The sequence below is a fragment of the Notothenia rossii genome (genome assembly GCF_949606895.1).
Source record: "Notothenia rossii genome assembly, chromosome: 11".
NCBI lineage: Eukaryota > Metazoa > Chordata > Actinopteri > Perciformes > Nototheniidae > Notothenia > Notothenia rossii.
Window position 1 is genome coordinate 57678338 of NC_136910.1, and position 24667 is coordinate 57703004.

The window sequence follows — 24667 nt, forward strand, 5'->3', positions numbered from 1 at the left end:
CTACTTTAAAGAGTCCTCTCCTGCTGATGTTCAGGTGTATATCAGTATATAGTGTCTCTACTTTAAAGAGTCCTCTCCTGCTGATGTTCAGGTGTATATCAGTATGTAGTGTCTCTACTTTAAAGAGTCCTCTCCTGCTGATGTTCAGGTGTATATCAGTATGTAGAATCTCTCCTTTAAAGAGTCCTCTCCTGCTGATGTTCAGGTGTATATCAGTATGTAGTGTCTCTACTTTAAAGAGTCCTCTCCTGCTGATGTTCAGGTGTATATCAGTATGTAGTGTCTCTACTTTAAAGAGTCCTCTCCTGCTGATGTTCAGGTGTATATCAGTATGTAGTGTCTCTACTTTAAAGAGTCCTCTCCTGCTGGTGTTCAGGTGTATATCAGTATGTAGTGTCTCTACTTTAAAGAGTCCTCTCCTGCTGATGTTCAGGTGTATATCAGTATGTAGTGTCTCTACTTTAAAGAGTCCTCTCCTGCTGATGTTCAGGTGTATATCAGTATGTAGTGTCTCTACTTTAAAGAGTCCTCTCCTGCTGATGTTCAGGTGTATATCAGTATGTAGTGTCTCTACTTTAAAGAGTCCTCTCCAGCTGATGTTCAGGTGTATATCAGTATGTAGTGTCTCTACTTTAAAGAGTCCTCTCCTGCTGATGTTCAGGTGTATATCAGTATGTAGTGTCTCTACTTTAAAGAGTCCTCTCCTGCTGATGTTCAGGTGTATATCAGTATGTAGAGTCTCTACTTTAAAGAGTCCTCTCCTGCTGATGTTCAGGTGTATATCAGTATGTAGTGTCGTTACCTGACATGGCGAGGTAGTTGATGTCGTGTCCGGCAGCAGAAGCGTACGACCCGCTCTGTCCGTATCCCGTCAGTCGAGCATAAATCAGACGAGGATTTTCCTTCAGAAGTTCCTGTGGACCGAGGCCCAGTTTCTCCATCACACCTGAAACATCTTTATTCATCAGCGGCTGGTAACCATAGCAGCAACAGATGGGCTGTAGCCAATTAGAAGCCCCCTTTTCATTTTAATTAGGGTTCACACACACACACACACACACACACACACACACACACACACACACACACACACACACACACACACACACACACACACACACACACACACACACACACACACACACACACACACACACACACACACACACACACACACACACACACACACACACACACACACACACACACACACACACACACACACACACACACACACACACACACACACACACACACACACACACACACACACACACACACACACACACACTCAATTATTATTAAAATGTAAATTACTTCCTAACTTGTGAATACATTGAACTAATTAAACTTCAAAATGTGTTCTGAAACTGCTTTTTGTAACCCTAGCCCCTAACCCACAGAATATCAATTGACTTTATCAATGTTAGGCAATATGTGCAAATAATGGTCAAATTATTATTTATCCTTTTTATTCAGGCTTTTTTTTTTTTTTTACAAGTCTTTTTATTTCATTATAGTGTACAGCAATCGATGCCATTTCATTTATATTGTAATATCACAGTACACTCACTACACTCCCCCCTCCCGCACATGCCCACGCGGGCGAAAAAAAAAAAAAATGCTTATCAATATAACTTAAACAACAGAGCCATGAATACTGCAGGGTTTAAAACATGATGTGAAATTGCGCTTTTTTTGTCAATAGTCAACCATTTTTGCAGGAGGACGAAGCCAGATCATTGTTTACTTTATATTCAACATTAAAAACAAACACAAATGAGTCATATTACTTTTGATATATAAGGTTCATATTGCTGATAATACATCCATCTTTTTACACAAGTAAGACTTTTTACTAGTAATTGGGTATTTATTTAAATGTGTTGTATCCTATGTAAAGAGAATGACATTCCCACATATTCCTGAATAAGACCCCATTGCCTTACTTTTTAAATGTATATACTTCACTAATTTAATGTAAGTATTGACTGCTCAGCACAACCCCTCCAAAGCTACACACACAAGCTACCTCTCATCCGCTTCTATAACACAGCACATATTTATATTATTATTCTTTCCAACAGTATACTGCACCTAGTTCTTTGGTATATCCATATTTCATATAAGATCATTTATTTGATGTTGGTATCTTCTGTGTCTCTGTATGCAAACCTGTATAAACCTACTTGGCAATACAAAATATATATTATTTTGTTTTATTCTGAACCTGAAAGGTGAGGTTATTATGGGTTTTGTGATATTTGGTATGACCAAGCAGACAGTTTGTGTTGTTAGCGTTGTAGTTTTATTTAGTTTTAAATAAAGTTTTATTGTATGTTGTGTTTTTGCACTACTGTAATGTGAGAACCACAACCTCTTTGTCATTGCTGTCAATTTGTGTTTAAAAATCATTAAGTATTGATCCATATCGGCCGATACTGATTCCGGCCCCAAAATTGGTGATCGGAGCATCCATAGTGAATTACATTACATTGCAAGGCATTTAGATATTAAAGATAGTTATATACACTTCAATCATGCCTACGGGAGCAATTTGGGTTAAGAACCTTACCAAAGGACACTTTTAAATGTTGGAGATTGAACCACTAACCCTCTGATTGCTAAACACCCATTTAATGTACGGTATGTTTTTCTGAATGTACTCTCGCTCGTCACAAATTCAAAAACAGAAGTATGGCACATCCCTATTGAATATATGTAGAGATGTCCCGATTCGATCACGTGATCGGGGATCGGAGCCGATCACGTGATTTTCAAAAGATCGGAATCGGGACAAAAAAAATCGGGGAACGGATCTTTTTTTTTTTTTTTTTATAATTTTTTTATTTTATTTTATTCAATGTTACAAAACAAAAATGACCATGTTCAAGTCTTAAAGTCATCCTGAGGCCTTAGTTTTGGTTTCAAATGACACAACATCATGTATGTGTTGCTTCTTTGGGGCTTGTTTTCATAGACCTGCTTATTTCTCTCAAATCTGGCAGCAGAGTGGGCAGGGTGCAGTGTCTAATTGTAGCAGTAAGCTAACGAGTACTGAAAGCTTTATTTTGTTTTGATCCAATGCTGCACAACTGAACTGATCCAATGCTGCTGTGAAAGAAAGAAGCTATATCCATGTTGGATAGAATATCAAATTTAAATAAAAAAATAAACTTAAGGGACAACTTGAATGCTTTTTTTCTCTTAATGCATTGCATAAAGATCGGATCGGGAAAAATCGCTATCGGCAAATTGTCAAAATCAAATGATCGGAATCGGATCGGGAGCAAAAAAAGGTGATCGGGACATCCCTAAATATATGTATCAATATATACGAAGAAGCTATTTTGTGCACGCTTGTTGTAAGCCCAGACATAATCACACGTGTTGCTTAATACCAGTGGCGTTTCCCCTCACCTTTCCTGTAGGGCTCGAGCACGACGTCAGACTGAAGGCAGAGTTTCTTCAGCAGAGAAACGCCCTCAGGTGTTTTCAGATTGATGGCGACGGACCGTTTCCCTCGGGCCTGGGTGTCCAGAGACATGCCCGTCTTGGTGCGGTCGACACGGATCACCTTCGCCCCGAAATCAGCCAGAATCATCCCACAAAACGGAGCCGGAGCGAGGCCAGCCAGCTCGATCACTCGCACTCCAGCCAGAGCCATGATGGGAGGAAGACTAGGGGGAAACTACAAGGAGAGGGAAGGAGTTTCAATGATGGAACTCACCTGCTCACCATGGCCTTCGACCCCTAACCCACCCCGACTGCTTTTTATTTCATTTGTACTTTATTATTTGCCCTTCTTGTTTGTTCTTTTGTTTGTTCACACCATGCCTTAGGTCGCTTGAAAGGCGCTATACAAATGTAATTTATTATTATTATTTGTTATTTAAGATACTACATATTACTTTTAAAGCCTGGACCTCGAAGGTGATGTATTATACCTTTTTTTTTAAAATCAAAAATAATTTCCTATAATTTCTCTTTGAACCCTTAAGTAGTACTGAGTAGAAGTACTCAGATCTTGTTCTTGAGTAAAAGTAGACGTTCTCAGATCTTGTTCTTGAGTAAAAGTAGAAATACTCAGATCTTGTACTTGAGTAAAAGTAGAAGTACTCAGATCTTGTACTTGAGTAAAAGTAGAAGTACTCAGATCTTGTACTTGAGTAAAAGTAGAAGTACTCAGATCCTGTTCTTGAGTAAAAGTAGAAGTACTCAGATCTTGTACTTGAGTAAAAGTAGACGTTCTCAGATCTTGTTCTTGAGTAAAAGTAGAAGTACTCAGATCTTGTACTTGTGTAGAAGTAGAAGTACTCAGATCTTGTTCTTGAGTAAAAGTAGAAGTACTCGGGCGACTGTGGCTGCGAGGGAGTGCGGTCGTCTTTCAACCAGAAGGTTGTGGGTTCGATCCCAGCCCATGCAGTCAACATGTCGATGTATCCTTGGGCAAGATACTTAACCCTAAGTTGCTCACGATGGCATGGCCAACGGTGTGTGAATGTGTATGCATGTTAGTTCCTTGACCTAGAGTAACATACACTGCTCTGTATGAATGGGTGTGAATGGGTGAATGACATGTAGTATGTAAAGCGCTATATAAGTACAGTCCATTTACCATTACTCAGATCCTGTTCTTGAGTAAAAGTAGAAGTACTAAGATCATCTACTTGAGTAAAAGTAGAAGTATTCAGATCTTGTACTTGAGTAGAAGTACTAAGATCATCTACTTGAGTAAAAGTAGAAGTACTCAGATCGTGTACTTGAGTAAAAGCAGTACTCAGCCTGGCCCGAGGAGATATTTACTAACTGAGGATTCTATATCACTTTTTTTTAATCAAAAGACCTTCCTATAATTCCTCCTTTAACCCTTGAAACCCTACAACCTGCCAGGGGGTTGGACCAATAAATAGGAAATGAAATTATAGTTGGATTTTCAAATATCCCAATGTCCATGAAAGAACCAAATCTGAGCTTTAATGACTTTAATAAAGACTCCTAAAAAAACAACAAGAGTAGAGAACACATGGGTCCAGTTCTAATAACCTTACAGTGCTTTTTGGATTGGTTTTAAGATGTTACTTATTACTTTTAAAGCCTGGACCTCGAAGAAATGTGTTTGCTGTTTGCTGTTAAAGCCCCTCAGGGTGCTACGTCAATATCTTATTTTAAATTACTTTTGAGGACTTTTATTTATCAAGAGTCTTTCCTATAACTTTTACTTTAACCATTAAAACCCCAAAACCTGCAGTTGGGTTTGCGGGGCACTCTCTTTTCTTTATATTGAGAACATTTAACTAATTATTATAGCCCAAAACTGGAAAAAAATAACAAAATTATGGTTGGATTTTCAAATTTCCCAACATTAAATTCTGCATTTTAGATGCAGAATTTTGATAGTCGTGCATGTAAAACAACATGTTTTTGTCAACAATAAGTTGGTATTTAAACATTTATTTTCTACCTATAAAAATATTGCTAACAATGACTTAATTCAGACTGAAAAAGAGTGAAAAAGGCTAAAAGTGAGTCAACTTTTAAAATATATCAGCCAGACAAATAGTAACTGAATTGTGTGAATGGTGTACAAATGACATTTAGACTTTGACACTGTTATCTACTTATCAAAGTACAAAGTTATGTATTGATGAAGTCCTACAACCAAGTAATTCTTAAGTAAAACATTTAACACAAAAATACCAGTTACTCAGAAGTACTCAGATCTTGTACTTGAGTAAAAGTAGAAGTACTCAGATCTTGTACTTAGTACGAGTAGAAGTACTCAGATCTTGTACTTGAGTAGAAGTAGAAGTACTCAGATCTTGTACTTGAGTAAAAGTAGAAGTACCAGAGTGTAGTGAAAGTAGAAAAGTATTCTCATCAAAATATAGTGAAAGTAGCGACAGTAAAAGTAGTCATTGTGCAGATCAGTCCATTTCAGAATAATATATATGATATGTTTTATAAAGATTGATCATGAAAGTGTTCTCAAAGCTGGTAAGGTGCAGTTAGTTTGAATGACTTTGTATACTGCAGGGTAGCTTGTGGATTTACTCCAGTTGGAACTAAAGTCTGATTTAACACTTGATTAGATTTCACATCATTCATCCACATCTGTAAAGTAACTAAAAAGGTATTAAATACATGTAGTGGAGGAAAAGTAAACCATTTATTTTAGAATTGAAGTAGAGTAGAATAACATGGAAATACTCAAGTAAAGTACAAGTACCTCTAAATTGTACTTGTGGTTGAGCAAATCTATTTAGTTACTTTACACCTGTGAAAGCTACTAGGCTAACCTGCTTCATGTCCAGTCCCGCTATGGAGGTCATAACAACAAACCTGAAGTAGCTGCAGTTTGTTTTAATTGATATCAGTGAACAAACGTATATTAAAAAGTTATTTCTAAAAACAGTTCTGCGTACCTTTGCTCCAGAGTCGGTCACAGGTCACTCTGCTGAAGGATGCTAGAGTTAGCTTAAGTTAGCCGTTATAAGTGTTTGATATATCCAAAGGCGTAACCGAATAAACCGTGAAACAGTCAAAAACACATTAATAAAAAGGCAAATAATTCGGATATTATTACTTAAATAGCACTTTAAACAGTTTTTTGTTAAACAGGTAAACCGTCAGACACCACAGTGTACCCCGTTTTTATATATACTGTTGTCTCCACCCGGCTGGCTCTCCTCGGTGTACGCTGGTTATTACAAACAACCGACCAATGTTTACAAGCTGCTTCCGTTTACCGCAGTCCGACGGTCGCAAGAAATCTGGGAAATGTAGTTTTTTTTAACAAGCAACAAGTGAATTATTGTTAGAAACTACATAAAAATGGATAGACTACAATATAAAGCATTGCAGCTGTGTATTGGAGCGATAAAGTCATCCCCTATCAATGCAGTTCTGATAGAAGCAGGAGAGACACCTCTGGAGCTCAGAAGAGAGAAACTTGCTCTGTCAGGGTCAGGCTACAAGGAAGTGTAGAGGAACATATCACAAACAGAATACTACAGGATTGCTGGGAATATGCAAAGTTCCAGGGGCGTGGGTTTGGCTGGACGAGTAAGGAGAGAACGAGGGCATGTGGAGTGGAGACCATCACGTTTGCCAAAGCAAGCCCATTTAGCAGTGTTCCTCCATGGCTTTTCCCAGAAGCTAACATAGATTTGAGTATCGTAGAAAGGAAACAAAAGTGGCAAATAAATGAAGTGGGTATTAAATCAAGTATGTCTCTGAACGAAAAGTACTACAATTACCTCAAAATGTACACAGATGGTTCTAAGGCAAGGCAGTTTATTTATATAGCACTTTTCAACACAAGGCAATTCAAAGTGCGTTACAAAAAATGAAAGACATTAAGAAAATGGCATTTAAAATCAGTCATTAAAAATACAAGTTAATAAAATAAACATTAAAAGAAGAAATACATGGATAAAAGTTACAGTGCAGTCTAAGATATGAATAGTTCAATTAAAAGCAGCGACAAAAAGAAAAGTCTTCAGCCTGGATTTAAAAGTAGTCAGAGTTGCAGCGGACCTGCAGGTTTCTGGGAGTTTGTTCCAGATGTTTGGAGCATAATAACTGAACGCTGCTTTACCATGTTTAGTTCTGACTCTGGGGACAGAAGGCACGAGGAAGAACAAGGAAGATTGTGTTGGAGTTGGTATATACATCCCAGACTTTAAAATGTTGATTTCAAAAAGAGCGTCTGATCAACAATCAGTATAGCAGAAATGCTGGCTGTAATAATAGGATTGCATTGGGTTGAAGAGGTCAGACCAGATAGGGTGGTGATATGCACAGATTCATTGTCCATATTAAAAAGCATACAGCCAACAACAACTGCCAGAGAAGACATCCTCATAGAAATCAATCACAGCCTGTTAAGACTTCACAGATGCGGTAGATCTGCAGTTCTGCTGGTGCCTGCTCATGAGGGGGTGAAAAGGAACGAGTGTGCTGACAGATTAGCAAAAAGTTCACTACAAAAGGAAATCACACTACCAGTTCAACTTGGAGAAGGAGAAGGAAAAGCAGGAATTAAGAAGAAAGGGATGGAGATCTGGCAGAAAAGGTGGGAGAAAGACCAGAAAGGTAAAGAGTATCATAAAGTTAAAAAGACAATCACAATTAATATTCATAAAGAAAGAAACAGAAGGGAGGAAATCATGATAGCTAGACTCAGACTGGATCACACTGCTTTGTATGTCATGGGGAAAAGTGACAGTGACAGAACTGTGGAGTTAGGAAAAATGTGGAACATATTTTATTGCATTGTGACACCTAAAGAGGTAAAAGAGGGAAATTAAGGGATAAAGTTTTAGAGGCAGAGAGGGGCCGTTTCTCAATCGCAAGTAAAACTGCTGCAGAGCAACTATTTCAAGTAGACGTAATCGAGTGGCGCCGAAGGACTGTTTAAATGTTAAATGCCCAGCATTCTGCGTCACTCTATGAAGTATACTTGAAATAGTTGCTCGGCAGCATGTGTACTCGCGATTGAGAAACGACCAGGGAGTGAAGCTGGTATTCTGCAGAAGGAGAAGGAGCTACCAGAAAGGCACTGTTCACCTTTTTGAGGGAAACTGGGATAGGGAAAATAATCTAACACTAGGTTAGAATAAGACCATGGATGATTTGTTTTCCGTTTTGTTTTATTTATTTTATGGTTTCTTAGTTTTATGTTTTTTGATATGCTGGTTTATTAGAGGGATGACATGATGATACACACTCGTGTACAGTAGGTGGTGGTATGCAACCAAAAGCTGTTTGCGATCCGCCATTAAAAAGAGAAGAAGAATTAAAAAGAGAAGAAGAAGAAGAAGAAATAAATCATTAAGAAAGAATTCTCACATCTGATAGTTTAAGTAAAATAATACAAAAACAAACATTAAAAGCCAGATTGAAGAGGTGAGATTGTGTATGTGTTTTGAAGGTGGTGAGGTCAGTGCAGTCTCTGATGGGTTGGGGGAGTGAGTTCCAGCTGCTAGTGGATCGCCGGAGCTGTTAGATTAACATTAACATGCTTATTGTAGTTCTAAGTGCACTGCCTTGCGGCCTGTAGCACCGTCCTTGATGGAGCATATGGTAAGGACTCGGAGTGAGCAGAGAGGGTAGAGTAGTTGTCGATTTTTGTTCTGTTTTGTGTGACGATCTTCCTCACCCTCTCAGACTTTCAGTTGCGTGCGCTACTAAAGAGACGCGCTACCATGGAAACCAAACAATGGTGTAGCTGTATTAAAGTCCGAGTGGAAACAGTCCTGAGTAAATCTGATTTAGTTAGAAATCGGGAGAAATGCGGGAGAAATATGACCCCGGGAGGAAACCGGCAGAGGGCAGTGAAATCGGGAGGGTTGGCAAGTATGTCTGGAGGACGGGAGCGATGTGGTCTCGGGAGCGGTTGTGAGCGAGGAGGCGTATTTATCATACTAAATATAGCACATTTTAAATATCCAATTTCTATGGGCTCAGAACCGTCTCGACATGCACACAGAAGGATTCATACTTGTATTTCCGGATCCACACTTGTGTTTTTCAATGCACACACAAATGTGTTCCGTTTCATATAGGCCTACATGTAAATAAAATTCCGCAAGAAAACGTTTCTTGCGTTGAAGCTTCAATGCTTCTGCCCATTCACTTTGAAAGGGGTGACGTCACGCTTTGCCGAACTGCATTGTGGGGAGCGTCAATCCCGTTTATGAAAATCTGACAGTACAACTGCTAGCCAATCAAACCGTGTGTATGCTGCGAGTAGTGAATCACCCGGTGCTGTATGATCAGTCTCTGTTCATCTACCGGGATACAAACCGGAGAAGCCAGGCATGGAGGGAGGTGGCAGAGATAGTGGGTGAAACTGGTAGGTTTTCGCCTGTCTGGGGAGTTTATATCCAGTGTACCTCGTTTAAACATTGAATGGACAGCTAGCAGGCATATACAGTATATATAGCTAGCATGGAATGCTAGCATTTTGCTTTGTATGTCGGGGGCGGGAGATTTATGTTATTGGTTGTTGGTCGCGTTGCTCGCGTTGACTCCCCAAGCTTCAGACACACGCCCACCGCCAAGCATCAATGCACGCTGATGTGTGGACGCTCCGAAGACTCCGCAGCTGATCTGATCTCTCTCGTGTCCGATTACACTTCACTCGCGTTTATGTCCATATCGATCAGATCCAGCTCTCCTGGTCGGCTTTTATAGAGAGCACCGATCAAACTATTAAGAGTGAATATCGACCGATAATGACCGGCGGGGCTCCCCCCGTTGACAGTTCACTGTCTAGCACTGGCTTCGTAATGCACTGATCGATTAGGCTACGCTAACCTGTAGCTGCTCCCTCCACACTCACAACAACTTCATACAGACATAAATAAAGCAGCTGTATTCGCCATACAGGAAACACACATTTAAAACGGTTTTGCCTGCCGTTTGTGTGTACACAAGCATTCATCAATGGTCCAGAAAGTGGCGCTGTACCTTAATAATATAAAGGCTTGTATCAAAAAACCCACACACGAATGCACAGCGATCCGTGCACAGAAAGCGGTTTGTGGTTGCAGGTACAGACGTTTTAAACGGAAAACAAATGTGTGGATCAAAAATACACATTTAAAACTTTTTTCTGTATTTGGATTTTATTTACATGTAGGCTATATGAAACGGAACACATGTGTGTGCATTGAAAAACACAAGTGGAGAGGCCAATTACCAAGATCTGTCTTCTGTTAGAATGTGAAGAGTGACGGCAGCAAACAGGGTATATGCAGGAATCCTGAAGTCAGATGTAAGACCTTTAAGACCCCTTCCATACATTTTAAGACCTCGTCGCCACTTGGAGTTTGAACCGGTTACCTTGGCGACACACTTTACCTCACATTGACTATATACAGTATTGATTGTCCTTCCTCCTTATCTTCCAACCATTTGGACACAAACTTGCATTTCCCCATAACAATGTTGTTTAACAACCGGCGTAAACAGAGCTTCGCGCGCTATCAAGCAGTGAGCGTGCAATGTCCTGTTCAGATGACGTCAAATCCAACGGGATGCCATAAATAAAGTACACAGAATCACACTACACACCTACGCAATGATTACATTCAGGCACACTGTAGAATACAACCTCTTTGGACAATTTATATACTTATTGAAAACAAGCTACAAAATGTAATACCTTGGAAAATGCCGTTTAATACTTTTTAATAGCCTTCATTTTCGCTAAATAGATTGATCAACTTATATTACTTTTTAAGACCCCGCGGACACCCTGGCAAAGAGTCTTCTTCCGCTGATGGCATGATGATATGTAGACAGGATGAGTAACACCACAACTCATATAATAATAGGTAAATGACTGGATTCATGAAATGAATAGAAATCCTGAACTGTATAGGCTCCTTTTTTAAAAAATGTATATTTGATAATTGTTTTTGTGGTACTCCAAAATACAATTAGAGGCCGGTTATGTAGGAGCCATTTCCTTAGATTTTTAGATTTTTTAGAGTACATAGCCTGAGATTCTGTGGTTTATATTATTTATTATTTAATTTGAGTGCGTTACTCCTGCAGGTCGAGGTGCTGCAGCATAAAAGGAGAGGTGCTGCAGCCTACTGGTGCGGCTGACTGAAGCAAACCGTTCTCCTTGCTGGTTGGGAGTGTCACAGCTTGGTTCTTGTGCCTTTAACATTGAAGTATCAGTTTATATGACAAATAGTTTGTTTAAAACGTTTATTTTTGCCTTTTTTGGAATAAACTTACTTTTCACTCGCATCTGGATATTTCTATATTTTTCCTCTCAAACTACAAGCTTCTATTCCTCGGTCAGCCCCACGAGTGAATCACAAACAAAGGACACAAAAGAAAGGGATATCGTGGTCACTACACGGTTCAAGTGTGAGCTTCCAGTCCCAGTGCATTGAGGAGATATGACCTTGTGTGTTTCAAATACCCCAGATCCTGCAGTCATGTATCTGAAGAGTACACTTCAGATACATGACTGCAGGATCTCAGGTATGCAAAGTGGACAGGTAGGCGAGAAAGGCTTTTTTGAGTCTCAGAGACCAAGGTCCTGTACACTTCGCATACATTGACTGCACGACTTCAGGTCTGCGATGTGGACAGTACCTCAAGTACACCACTGCACAACCTGTGGCCTTTGAAAATAATGGAATGACGTTTATAACATGCTGCACAACAAATATGCAGGGTTACGAGTCTGTTTCTAAGGCCATTTTATTATTGGAACAGAGAAAACACTGTAAATAATAATAATAACAAATTGTTATTCAGACTTCAACTCAGAAAAAAAAGTTTTCCCACACCCTGAAAACCACTATGGTTTTTCTCCCGTGTGAATACAGTGATGTATTTTGAGATGACTTGATGTAGGGAAAGTTTTCCCACACTCTTCACAGCTGTAAGGTTTTTCTCCAGTGTGAATATTCAGGTGGCGCTTTACATTTCCAAATGTTGTAAAGGATTTGTCACATTGCTGACAGCTGTGACGTCTCTCTTTTCCTTTCGGTTTCTAGAACAGACGGACAGAGAAAGAGAGAAAGTCAATCTAAAAAGCATAAATACACAAGTTAACACAATAAAAACTCACTTAATATAAACCTTGAGTTAACAAAATACTACTTATCGACTGTTTGTGTTTATTATATTTGATCCAGTAATACAGCAACATTCTAATCACAGTATATACCAGAGGTGGGGACTCGAGTCAAATGACTTGAGTCACATATTTTTTAACTTGAGACTTGCTTGAATAACATTGATAAAAGACTCGACTTGACTTGTGTAGGGGTGTAGAGTTATTTGTTCAAGCACCGGATCGGCAAAACAGGAGAGTCTGTGAACCAGTCTGCCTTGATCTATGTATTCATGTCTGTGACTCTCACAGTATCTGCTGCCCACAGCTGTTTTGTAGAAAGAAAACCTCCTTCACTTCATGAAATCTCTGCAGCACCAGGAGGCAGTAACGTGTAACTCAGCAGAATCTGAGAAGAGCAGCACCAGCTGCAAAGAGCTGTGCCTTTTACCGTTCACTTCACTGTGTTTACCTTCATTAGAACAGAGCGACCGCAGGCTGCTAACCAAACGCACTGAACTCCCCAATTATTCCCCCCCATTACCTGTTTTATTATTTCAGAGTAGGGCTGCTCGATTATGGCAAAAATCATAATCTTGATTATTTGGGTCAATAATTGATATCACAACTATTAAAAACGATTATCCATTTACTTTGAAAACATCAATTTATTGAAAGAAAAAAGGTCTAGTATGTTTAACAGTTGATTACCCTGAACTTTAAGTATAATTCAATTGAAAAACCAATACAAATGTTTTATTTAAAAAGAAATAATTTTATTTCGATTAAGTTGTTTTCATAATCGTTGCAAGGCAGAAATCGTAATTGCGATTGAAATAGGGCTGCTCAATTAATCGTATTTTAGAGCCCCACTCTCCATTGTTCTTAATGTGGAAAATAAAACTCTAGTTTCATAACCACTGTCTTTTAACTGATTTAAATGCTGAAACTGGAGTTATTCATCAGGATTTCGTAGGACTTGACTTGCTTGACTCTCACCCCAGTAACTTGAGACTTGCACATGTATGACTTACTCCCACCCCTGGTATACAGGAGACAGAGGGAGACGGCATCCTGTCACTGCGAGTCTCAGTATGCTCTGTTCGTCTTGTTTTTTAGCTTTTTTGGTCTAATTATTGTCTAAACTTTGTTGTGTCTGTATGAAACGTCCTTTTGAGAGACCATGCTTTTGATCCTGTGGATTACATTTACCTTCTGCAGACCATGTCTGCCCATTCAACTTTCCAAAACACCTGAGTGACAGCACGAACAGGTATGGCGAGGAGCCCCGGCTTCTATGCTGCTACAGCCGCGAGGCTATGCTAGAGCTACAATGCGATCGGCCTTCTACGAATACATTAACGTGACGGACAAGACATACTTGATCCATACCAATTTGCCTATAAGCAAGGGGGTGGTACTGTTGCTACTCTGGTTCATATCCAGGGCTCAACATTAACAACTGCCCGATGGCAGTAATAGGTGCCATAATAGTGTAAATAATATTTGTTTTGGCAGTTATAACTGAATGTAATGTTCAGTAAAACAACACAACAATAAGCCCTGGTTCACCAAAGAAATTCAACAATTAAGGACAAAAACTATAAAGAGGACTATATGGCTGCAAAATACAAACTTAGATCTGGAATAAGAAAAGCCAAATTCAATTATGCTTCAAAAATAGAACAGGAAATTCCAAACACTAGGACAGTTTTGAAAAAACTTCAGGTCCTCACCAACTACAAACCCCCCCCCCCACACCTGAAAATGACCATCAGCTTCCGGACAAACTGAACGCCTTCTACAGCAGGTTTGATCATTCTCCAGCTTCTCCACTACCCCCCCCCCCCCCATCCATTCCTCATCGAAGAGGAGAGAAACAAGGCGGCAGGCCCAGACAACATCAGCCCTGCGGCACTCCATCACTGTGCTGCAGAACTGGCCCCTGTTTTCACCAACATCTTCAACTCCTCCCTCTGCCAGTGTTCAGTTCCTCACTGTTTTAAGGAATCCACTATCATCCCTGCACCCAAGTCTAATAGAATATCCTGCCTCAATGACTACAGACCCATAGCCCTCACATCTGTGGCGATTAAATCATTTGAGCGCATCATTCTCAGGCACCTAAAAACCAGCACCTCCCTCCTCATGGACCCATATCAATTTGCGTACAGAACCAACAGATCCGTGGATGACGCTGTCAACCTGGCAATCCATCACACCCTAAAACACCTGCAATCCCCCCCCCAACACCTACGCCCGCATCTTGTTCCTGGACTTCAGCTCCGCTTTCAACACCATCAACATGTCAGCGCAACTTACATGATGCCGTTTAGACAATATAATAATAAACTGCGGTGCAGGCTGTCAGCGAACCGATCCGGCCTTTCTGCGCGACTATCACTCAAATGCGGGACATAGTCTCAGTGTGGGACGCGGGACAAATAATAAAAATGCTGTGTGTGCTGTCCCGCATATTGCGGACGCCGGGACACTTGGTCACCCTACACACGGTTCTGCCCCTCACACACACACGCTTCAAATCAAGTTGCATAAATGCTTGAGCTACGTTTTTATTATAATTACTGTGAAATCTGCCTATTATGTTTTCGTCATTATTACAACAAACACACACTTGCAACTGATAACACTGGCAATGATTTTAGATTTATTAGACTATTAAAAAAAAGAAAGCATGCTTCAAATAAGTGGGGGTGCGGCGTACCCCCGCGTCCAACACCCACTACACCACTGCTCAAATGGAAGACCAACACAGACCACATCTACAAAAAAGCCAACCAAAGGCTCTTCTTTCTGCGGCAGCTCAAGAAATACAGAGTGAGGAAACATCTCCTAATCCAGTTCTACTTCTGCCCTCAGGGAGGCGCTAGGTCACTTTCCAACAAAAACAGCTTCTTCCCCTTCGCAACACGACACTAAATGGACTCTAAATAAAGCCAATGAACAATCACAATCAATCACACCTTGAACTTTATGTATATATATCATGATGTATGTATTTGCCCTGTGCGTTGTACTTTTTATTGTCTGTTGATTGTATGGAACAAGCTGTAATAATCTGCACCGAACACGAATTCCACCAGCCTGGCTGTGTGGTCATTAAAGATTCCAATCTTTTCTACTTTTTTACAGATGTAAAGTGTCTTGACCAACAACTTAAGTATTTCTTAGAGCTATGCAGGGCATGCAAGCGAGAATTAGGAATATTGTGATGAAGTGCACACTGACCTGAGCTCCAGGGGTCTCCTTGTTCTCCTCCATGCTGCTCCCAGGGCTCCTTCTCCGGCTGGGTCTCTGAAAACACACACATACACACACGGGACTTCGTTCATAAAGCTTCTTTTAAGCTGGAAACGGTGAGAAGTTTCCCCAGATTCTCCTCTCATGGAACACTGGGTCCTGATGAAGACCACCACAGAGCTGCTTCAGGTCCTCTCTGTGATGAAATTGCAAAACAAACTTAAGTAAATAAGGTCAACTTTCTTCCAAAAGATAGTGACTAACGTTTAGACAATACACAAATACCTACCGGAGCACATCTAACAATCAGTAGCCTACAAAGGTTAAACTAGATCTCACACAGAGACACGACACTACAGCACGTAACGTAACACAGGCTGAACACATGCGGCCAGAGGAGAAAGAGAGAGGCTACTGCAGCCTTCCTCAGGTCCTTTAAGGAGCCCCTGATTGGGGATTGGGAGCACCTGAGGGAGAGGCTTCACCTGGGGGAGAGGCTGCACCTGGAGACAATCAGGGAGAGAGAGAGAAACACACACACAAAAGCACACACACACAAGCACCCACTGCGGCACGTAACACTCACAAAGAAACTGTGTGCCGCTAATAATAATTCCAGTTCGGCTCTGGGTGAGTAACAGTTGATTTGTAATGCTCATCTGACTTTATGTTAGTTATTTATTACACTAGTTGTTTTTAAGACGGGTTGAGTTGTTGTGTTGGTGGTCTTTACCATAGATATTGTTTTAAATACATGGTTATTAGCATCGCCATTCACCGTGACGTAGCATTTTTCCCATTGAAATAAATGGGGTTCTTCAGTTAGCAGCTAACGCTAAGCGACGGTTTAACTTTAGCTCATTAGATAAATAGATATACTTTATTTAAATAATGATTTATCTTAAACTGGGAAATGATTGTGTCACAGCAGAAGTGTTTTCAGGCATTACAGTTAAACATATTTATAAGATGTAATAAAAATGAAGCATTAGCAGCAAGTTTACACACAGGACACAAAGCTAAAGAATATACAGAAAATACAGTATAGTTGGAGACGACGCTGAAGTTGGCTTCTGATTCGGCAGTTAAGGGGAAAGTTAAGGGACATTTAATTTACAGCGCTGAGCGAACAATCCTCCGTGTGTGTACCTCTTCAATCGCTGCATAGCCGATTTATTTGGACATTATCCCAGAGAGTCTAAACATTCTTTGTAACACAGTTTCAGATTTGTGAAACCTTAATTCTATCTGTGAAAACACAAAAAGGGAGATTTCAGTGCTTTTTGACTTTTTTGACTGCTGGGTCAGGTGAGGCTGCAGCAGCTCTGTGCCCTGATGTGAGCTACATCATCTGTCTTTTGGAGTATGTGGTGTTCTAAGGCTCTGTGCCTGTTAGCATGTTAACCGAGCTCTTGCTGGGTGACCGACCCTGCAGTTTGTATTGGACTCTTACCGCTGATGCACTGGCAGAAAGAACATAATTGCGAGGCCTGGTCTCCTGAAAAGCAGGTACAGCCTACAAACAAGTGCAGGGAGGAGGAGACACATGTTGGCACAGTCATGCATTACAATCATAAAGCAGAACAACAGTTAGCCAAAAGGGTTGAGGAAAAATAGGACCCAAATGCAGTAAGAGGTCAGGTAACAAAAAGCAAGCTTTATTTCCCAAAGCTGAATGACAAAAGAAAACAAGGAACAACTTAACATACGAAAACCGGGGAGTACGAGGAAGGATCCGGACAAAAAACCTGAGGAACAAACATGGAGGGTGACAGGTAGCACGGACTACTAGAGCAAAGACGGCCCGTCCACACAGCGGCGTGCGTTGACGCTCACCGGCGGGCGTGTCTGAAACTCGACCAACAACCAATCACATGAATCTCCCGCACCTGACACACAAGCATCGGTTTGATTGGCTAGAGCTTGTACTGGCATATGATTCGATTGGCTGACGCTTCTGCCGAGGCGTCAAAAGTTGAACATTGCTCAACTTTTGCAGCGAGCCACGCCAGCAACGCTTCCCACAATGCAGTTCGGCGAAAAGTGACGTCACCCCATTCAAAGTGAATGGTGAACATAGAATGTATATATAAATGGACCTAGTGTCCGTGACGTCACCCATAGGATTCTGCAGAGTTGCCGAGAAGCTCTTAGAAGGCGGAGTCGGCCACTAACGGCTCGACAGCGACGTCAAGAGTCTAATCCCGCCGGCTCCAAATAAGGGCAAAAAGGAAGAGCCGAGGAGCGACCTGCTGCCTCCGAACTGGAAGTAAACAGAGCTAGCTCAGGCTAAGAAGCTAAGCTAACATGAAATACGTGCATACCAAGTTACTGCTAACAGTGTAGTTCCCCTATATAAACGTTACATTCATAATCAAATGAGAAAATCTGCAAGAGAATTAGCTATGTTTTGTTATGCTTAATGCTTGTCATTCACACGTTAATTAAAGACGGACTCCACCGCCCAGCCCCGGACCTAACGGAGCCGCAGGGGGCTAGCTCCGGCTCCGGCGGCCACCACTGGGATAATTGGGCTAAAGCTAAAGGGTGAAGTACAGTAACTACAACTAACTAATGTTGTAGCCTCTATGGTTGTAGCCTAGCAGAGTGGACAAATTGCTGTTATCTGACAGTGAGGCATGTACATGTCCATCAAAGTGACCACGCCCTAATTTATGCAAAAGCTTTAAGGCTTAATATTAATTAAACAGATGACTTGAGAAAAAATTCACCCCCCCAATCCATATTCATGAAGGGGGGATCTAACTATACAGAGAATATGTTTTTTTGAACCACGATGTAAACATGTTTAATTCTGCTCTAAAGTTGGGCATTTTAACATTGGGGTCTATGGAAATTGCTCCCTTCTGCAGACTGCTCCTACTGGCCACTAGATGAAATGCAGTTTGAGGCACTTCCGCATTGGCGTCCCGGGTCTTCCCCAGAGTTTGCAGCTTAATGGTGAAGCATCAACGCACGCTGCTGTTTGACGAGAAACGACGACGAACAGACATGGAGCAGGGGAAGACAAGACAATGCGAAAAAAGCACTGAAATCTTCCGTTTTTGTATTTTCACAAATACAATTAAGGTTTCACAAATCTCAAACTGTGTTAGAAAGAATGTTTAGACTCTCTGGGATAATCTAGTCAAAATAAATCGGCTATGCAGCGATTTAAGAGGTACACACACGGAGGATTGTAAACTCAGCGCTGTAAATTAAATGTCCCTTAACTTTCCCCTTAACTGCCGAATCGGAAGCTCTGAATCGGAAGCCAGCGTCATTACATGGAGTACATTAAACAGTCTCACTAGCTAATGTTTGCTTTCTGTGTTAACTTAGTGAGTTAATGACACAGATAGCGTTATAACCGTGGTTCAAACAACCATTAATGTCATTTTCTATGTCAATAGTCATGTTAATGAAATAAAAGTGAACAAACTGTGAGCTGTAAATTAGAATGTAAGTTGCTACACTGATTATGATGAATTATATCTAAATATTTGTATTATATTAATAATAATTTAATAATAATAGCTTTTTATCGTAATGGTTAAAGTCATTTCCATGTAACGTTAATAACTATCTGACCTTTCTATCATTTTCTCCTCTGCTTAGCATCACATTGACTAAATGGATCAATTTGGAACATGTTTACGTCACAGCAGCATAGATGAGACAAGGCACTGCACATGATGTGATAAAACACTAAATATAAGCATCTAGAAATAGAACATATCATTGAATAAACTCTTTGAATTCCTGCTCTTCACTCCTGACAGTTTTCCACCTGAAGCAGCTCTGTGGTGGTCTTCATCAGGACCCCGTGTTCCATGAGAGGAGATTAAAAGAAGCTTTATGAACGCAGCCCCAGGTGTGTTTCTCTCTCTCTCTCTCGCGTGTGTGGTGTAAAAGTACCTCTAAATAGTACTTCTCACCTTTGCTATGAAGATTATTTTTGTTGTGTCTGTCGGTTGTCTTGTTTTGTGTCAGCTGTAGTTGTGTTGATTATTTCAGAGACCCAGCCAGAGAAGGAGCCCTGAGAGCAGCATGGAGGAGAACAAGGAGACCCCTGGAGCTCAGGTCAGTGTGCACTTCATCAGCGGCGAAACTAAGGCTCTGGTAAACTGTGGTAACATGAAGAGCCGTTTTGGGAGCCGAAAGAGCCGGCTCTTCTTAGTGAGCCGAGCCAAATGATCCGACTCTCTAAAAAGAGCCGGAATTCCCATCACTAATACGTAAAGAGATAGTATCTATAAGGGACGGCTCAATTCAAAATTCACACCGCAGTACTTTTCCCACAAAGATTCATGAGATCCCATTGTTGACACCAAGATGTCTGCTTGTATTGTGTTGAATGCGGCTGAGAAGTCTAGGAAGAGGGCTCTTGCATAGGTGTAATATTTATCTAAATGTTTAGTAATGATATGAACCAGAGTAGCAACAGTACCACCCCCTTGCTTATAGGCAAATTGGTATGGATCAAGTATGTCTTGTCCATCACAATAGGTTTAGCTGAAGAGGTCATTCCTGTCATGGTTCTCATGGTGTCCCACACTTTTTTGGGGTCTTTGGCTTTAAAAGCATTTCCCAAAAGCTCTCTGTGTGCCAGTTTTGATTCCCTCAATTTGACTTTCAGTTATTTCCATAGTCTTTGTTTTTGAAAAACTATTTTCCTGGTTTTTATAACTTTTTGTTAATGTCCTTAGTCACATGATGTATTACTTGGATAGATTTGTATTTCTTTAGTGGAAACACAGAAGTTAATATAGTCTTTGGTAACAGTAGTTATTTCATCTAGTGAACATTCCTGAAATATGTCCCAATCTGTCCAATCAAAACAGGCTTTCAACTGTTCCCTACTTTCATTTGTCCATGTCCTTATTACTTTCTTTTCTGGTTGACTTCCCTTCAGTTTGGTCTTATACACTGGTGTCATATTCACAACATTGTGATCAGAGTTCAGGTGGTCTGTATTTAGACACACTCCTTTATCATTTACGAAGCATTTGTCCAGGATATTGTCTTTCCTGCTGTGATCCCTAACATACTGCTGGAACCCAGGTAACACAGTCTCCAGGCGACATTGCTTCATGTCCCAGAGCACTATTGCCGGTGCATCGGGATGGCTGAGTTGCAGCTCGTGAACACAGTGTCCTCTGCCGCTGGGAGGCACGTAAACAACAAACAGTAAAACACCTGAATTCTCTAGGCAGATAAAAGGCTCTTAACGTCATGCAGAGAATTTCCACGTTGGGATTGCAGGTTTTACATTTGACTGATCGGCACCACAGGTCATTAATATACACACAAATACTGCCTCGTCTGGTTTTCCCGAGTTCGCATCACTGTCTGCTCGAACAAGGGTGAATCCGGGTACTTCAAAGAGAGATTCAGGAATTGTAGATTGTAGCCAATTTTCTGTGAAACATAATAAAGAGGCCTCAAGAAATTCATGACAGTACCTTGTGTATGTCCTTAGTGTGTCCTCGTTGTTGCTCAATAAGCGCAGGTTTGTGAGAATGATGGATGGAAGTGGTGGCCGGCTGAATCTCCGCCGTAGGCGATTCTGAACGCCTCCCCTCCTTCCTCGTCTCTTTTTCCTGGTGTTTCTCAGCGGCTCCCGAGGGATGTCATCCAATATCGAAGAGCACAGATGGCTTGATGTATTCGTAGGAGGCCGATCGCATTGTAGCTCTAGCATAGCCTCGCGGCTGTAGAAGCCGGGGCTCCTCGCCATACCTGTTCGTGCTGTCACTCAGGTGTCTCTTGGAAAGTTGAATGGCCAGACATGGTCTGCAGAAGGCAAATGTAATCCAGAGGATCAAAAGCATGGTCTCTCAAAATGACGTTTCATACAGACACGACAAAGTTTAGACAATAATTAGACCAAAAAAACAAAAACAAAAAACAAGACGAACAGAGCATACTGAGACTCGCAGTGACAGGATGCCGTCTCCCGCTGTCTCCTGTATACCAGGGGTGGGAGTAAGTCATACATGTGCAAGTCTCAAGTTACTGGGGTGAGAGTCAAGCAAGTCAAGTCCTACGAAATCCTGATGAATAACCCCAGTTTCCGCATTTAAATCAGTTAAAAGACAGTGGTTATGAAACTAGAGTTTTATTTTCCATATTAACAACAATGGATACAAATATAATAAACACAAACAGTTGATAAATAGTATTTTGTTAACTCAAGGTTCATATTAAGTGAGTTTTTATTGTGTTAACTTGTGTATTTATGCATTTTATATTGACTTTCTCTGTCCGTCTGTTCTAGAAAGCGAAAGGAAAAGAGAGACGTCACAGCTGTCAGCAATGTGACAAATCCTTTACCACATCAGGAAATTTAAAGCGCCACCTGCTTATTCACAGGGAAGAAAAACCGTACAGCTGTGAAGAGTGTGGGACAACTTTCACCAGATCAGATGCTCTCAAAATACATCACCGTATTCACACTGGAGAAAAACCGTACAGCTGTGAAGAGTGTGGGAAAACTTTCACTAGATCAGGTCATCTCAAAATACATCTTCGTGTTCACACTGGAGAAAAACCGTACAGCTGTGAAGAGTGTGGGAAAACTTTCGCTACAGCAGATGCTCTCAAAATACATCACCGTGTTCACACTGGAGAAAAACCGTACAGCTGTGAAGAGTGTAGGACAACTTTCGCTACATCAGATGCTCTCAAAATACATCACCGTATTCACACGGGAGAAAAACCGCACTGGTGTGAAGAGTGTGGGAAAACGTTCACTACATCAAGTGATCTCAAATCACATCACCGTATTCACACGGGAGAAAAACCGTACTGGTGTGAAGAGTGTGGGAAAACATTCACTACATCAGGTGCTCTCAAAAAACATCACCGTATTCACACGGGAGAAAAACCGCACTGGTGTGAAGAGTGTGGGAAAACGTTCACTACATCAAGTGATCTCAAATCACATCACCGTATTCACACGGGAGAAAAACCGTACTGGTGTGAAGAGTGTGGGAAAACGTTCACTACATCAGGTGCTCTCAAAAAACATCACCGTATTCACACAAGAGAAAACCCATAGTGGTTTTAAGAGTGTGAGAAAACTTTTTTTTCTGAGTTGAAGTCTGACGAACAGTTGTTTGTTATTATTATTGTTATTTACGGTGTTTTCTCTGTTCCAAAAATAAAATGGCCTTAGAAACAGACTCATAACCCTGCATATTTGTTGTGATTTGCAGCATGTTATAAACATGTCATTCCCTTATTTTCAAATACCACAGGTTGTGTAGTGATGTATTTGAGGTGTACTGTCCACATCGCAGACCTGACGTTGTGCTGTGAATGTATGCGAAGTGTACAGGACCTTGGTCTCTGAGACTCAAAACCTTTTCTCGGTTACCTGTCCACTTTGCAAACTATTTGTCACATAAACTGATACTTCAATTTTAAAGGCACAAGAACCAAGCTGTGACACTCCCAACCAGCAAGGTGTAAAAACGATTTGCTTCAGTCAGCCGCACCAGTAGGCTGCAGCACCTCTCCTTTTATGCTGCAGCACCTCGACCTGCAGGAGTAACGCACTCAAATTAAATAATAAATAATATACAGCACAGAATCTCAGGCTCTGAAAGGTATTATAAAAAGATAAAATAATATAATCTAAGAAAATAGCTCCTACATAACCGGCCTCTAATTGTATTTTTGAGTACCACAAAAAATGTTATCAAATATATATTTTTTTAAAAGGAGCCTATACATTTCAGGATTTCGATTCATTTCATGAATCCAGTCATACATCAATATGAGTTGTGATGTTACTCATCCTGTCTACATGATATCCTCGTGCCATCAGCGGAAGAAGACTCTTTGCCAGGGTGTCCGCGGGGTCTTAAAAAGTAATAAAAGTTGATAAATCTATTTAGACCCTCCAGAAAAACGCGATTCTGCGATCGCTGCGATCGATTTTGCTGGTGAGAGATTTGAGTTGCTTTAGCGTGTAGAAGCTAGTAAGCCTATTGGATTTCTTTTAGATCGGCACAACATGTTTCATATGCAGACCTTATTTTCCTGTTCCATGTTAAAATAAACCATTTTCAGTGGTACCGCTGAGAGAGACACTTTTTTGGTCATGGAAAATAAGGTAGAGGTCATGGAGAATCATTGGTGAAAAAGTGTATGAACCCTGTTTTACATAATTTAACTAACACTATGGTGTTTTCAATTGAAAGTGGTAAGTGCTACAGTAACAGTGAGTCGTGAAATATGAATTATTAAATGCAATAATGGGGATTAATTTGTTTATCTAAATGTAGGGACAAAGGTAGAGTGCCACATTACTTGCACAGTACACAATGTTCAGATGACTTTGCCCAAAAGCAAACATTGAAGTTGCTTGAGTCAGACTCAGAAATATTAAACCTCTTTTAAAATCAGACTCTCAAGTCATGAGGAAATCCATAAAGATATCTCACTGAAGAAAAGACACATTTGAATATAATAAGCTTTATTTCAATGGAAACAATTACAAAGTACATTAATGAATAAATATCATGAATTAGAACTTATTTATACACATATGGAATAGATACATATAATACAAAAGTCTGTGCCTTTACAAAGATAGCAGTGACATGTAAATAAATGTCATTAGGGAGAAGAAATAATTCTCACATCTGATATATATAGTTAAAGTAAAATAATACAAACAAAAACCTTAAAAGCCAGATTGATTAGGTGAGATTTTGTACGTGTTTTGAAGGTGGTGAGGTCAGTGCAGTCTCTGATGGGTTGGGGGAGTGAGTTCCAGAGGAGGGGGCAGCGACGGAGAAGGCTCTG

General features: G+C 40.6%; 1 protein-coding gene and 3 long non-coding RNA genes across 4 annotated transcripts in view; 2 read left to right on the top strand and 2 right to left on the bottom strand.

The window, feature by feature from the left end:
- The window catches only part of amacr (alpha-methylacyl-CoA racemase), a 40886-nt gene extending 34197 nt beyond the window's left edge, over positions 1 to 6689 (bottom strand). Inside the window, exons 1-3 of the mRNA XM_079659214.1 lie at positions 6426 to 6689; positions 3421 to 3691; positions 803 to 946 (exon numbers count right to left, since the gene is read on the bottom strand). Coding sequence (XP_079515340.1) covers positions 803 to 946; positions 3421 to 3667 — 391 coding nt within the window. The 5' untranslated portion in view covers positions 3668 to 3691; positions 6426 to 6689. The remainder of the gene's footprint in view (positions 1 to 802; positions 947 to 3420; positions 3692 to 6425) is intronic.
- Positions 6690 to 9524: 2835 nt separating this feature from the next.
- LOC307025865 lies at positions 9525 to 12149 on the top strand. The gene is made up of 2 exons (XR_013804295.1): positions 9525 to 9859; positions 11569 to 12149. It is a non-coding gene; the product is annotated as an uncharacterized lncRNA (long non-coding RNA).
- A 64-nt stretch (positions 12150 to 12213) lies between these two features.
- LOC307025862 lies at positions 12214 to 16151 on the bottom strand. The gene is made up of 3 exons (XR_013804292.1): positions 16140 to 16151; positions 15839 to 16046; positions 12214 to 12526 (listed from the first exon to the last, which is right to left on the bottom strand). It is a non-coding gene; the product is annotated as an uncharacterized lncRNA (long non-coding RNA).
- A 7-nt stretch (positions 16152 to 16158) lies between these two features.
- On the top strand, positions 16159 to 22294 carry LOC307025863. The gene is made up of 4 exons (XR_013804293.1): positions 16159 to 16480; positions 19633 to 19724; positions 19868 to 19933; positions 22226 to 22294. It is a non-coding gene; the product is annotated as an uncharacterized lncRNA (long non-coding RNA).
- The last annotated feature ends 2373 nt before the right edge of the window (positions 22295 to 24667 follow it).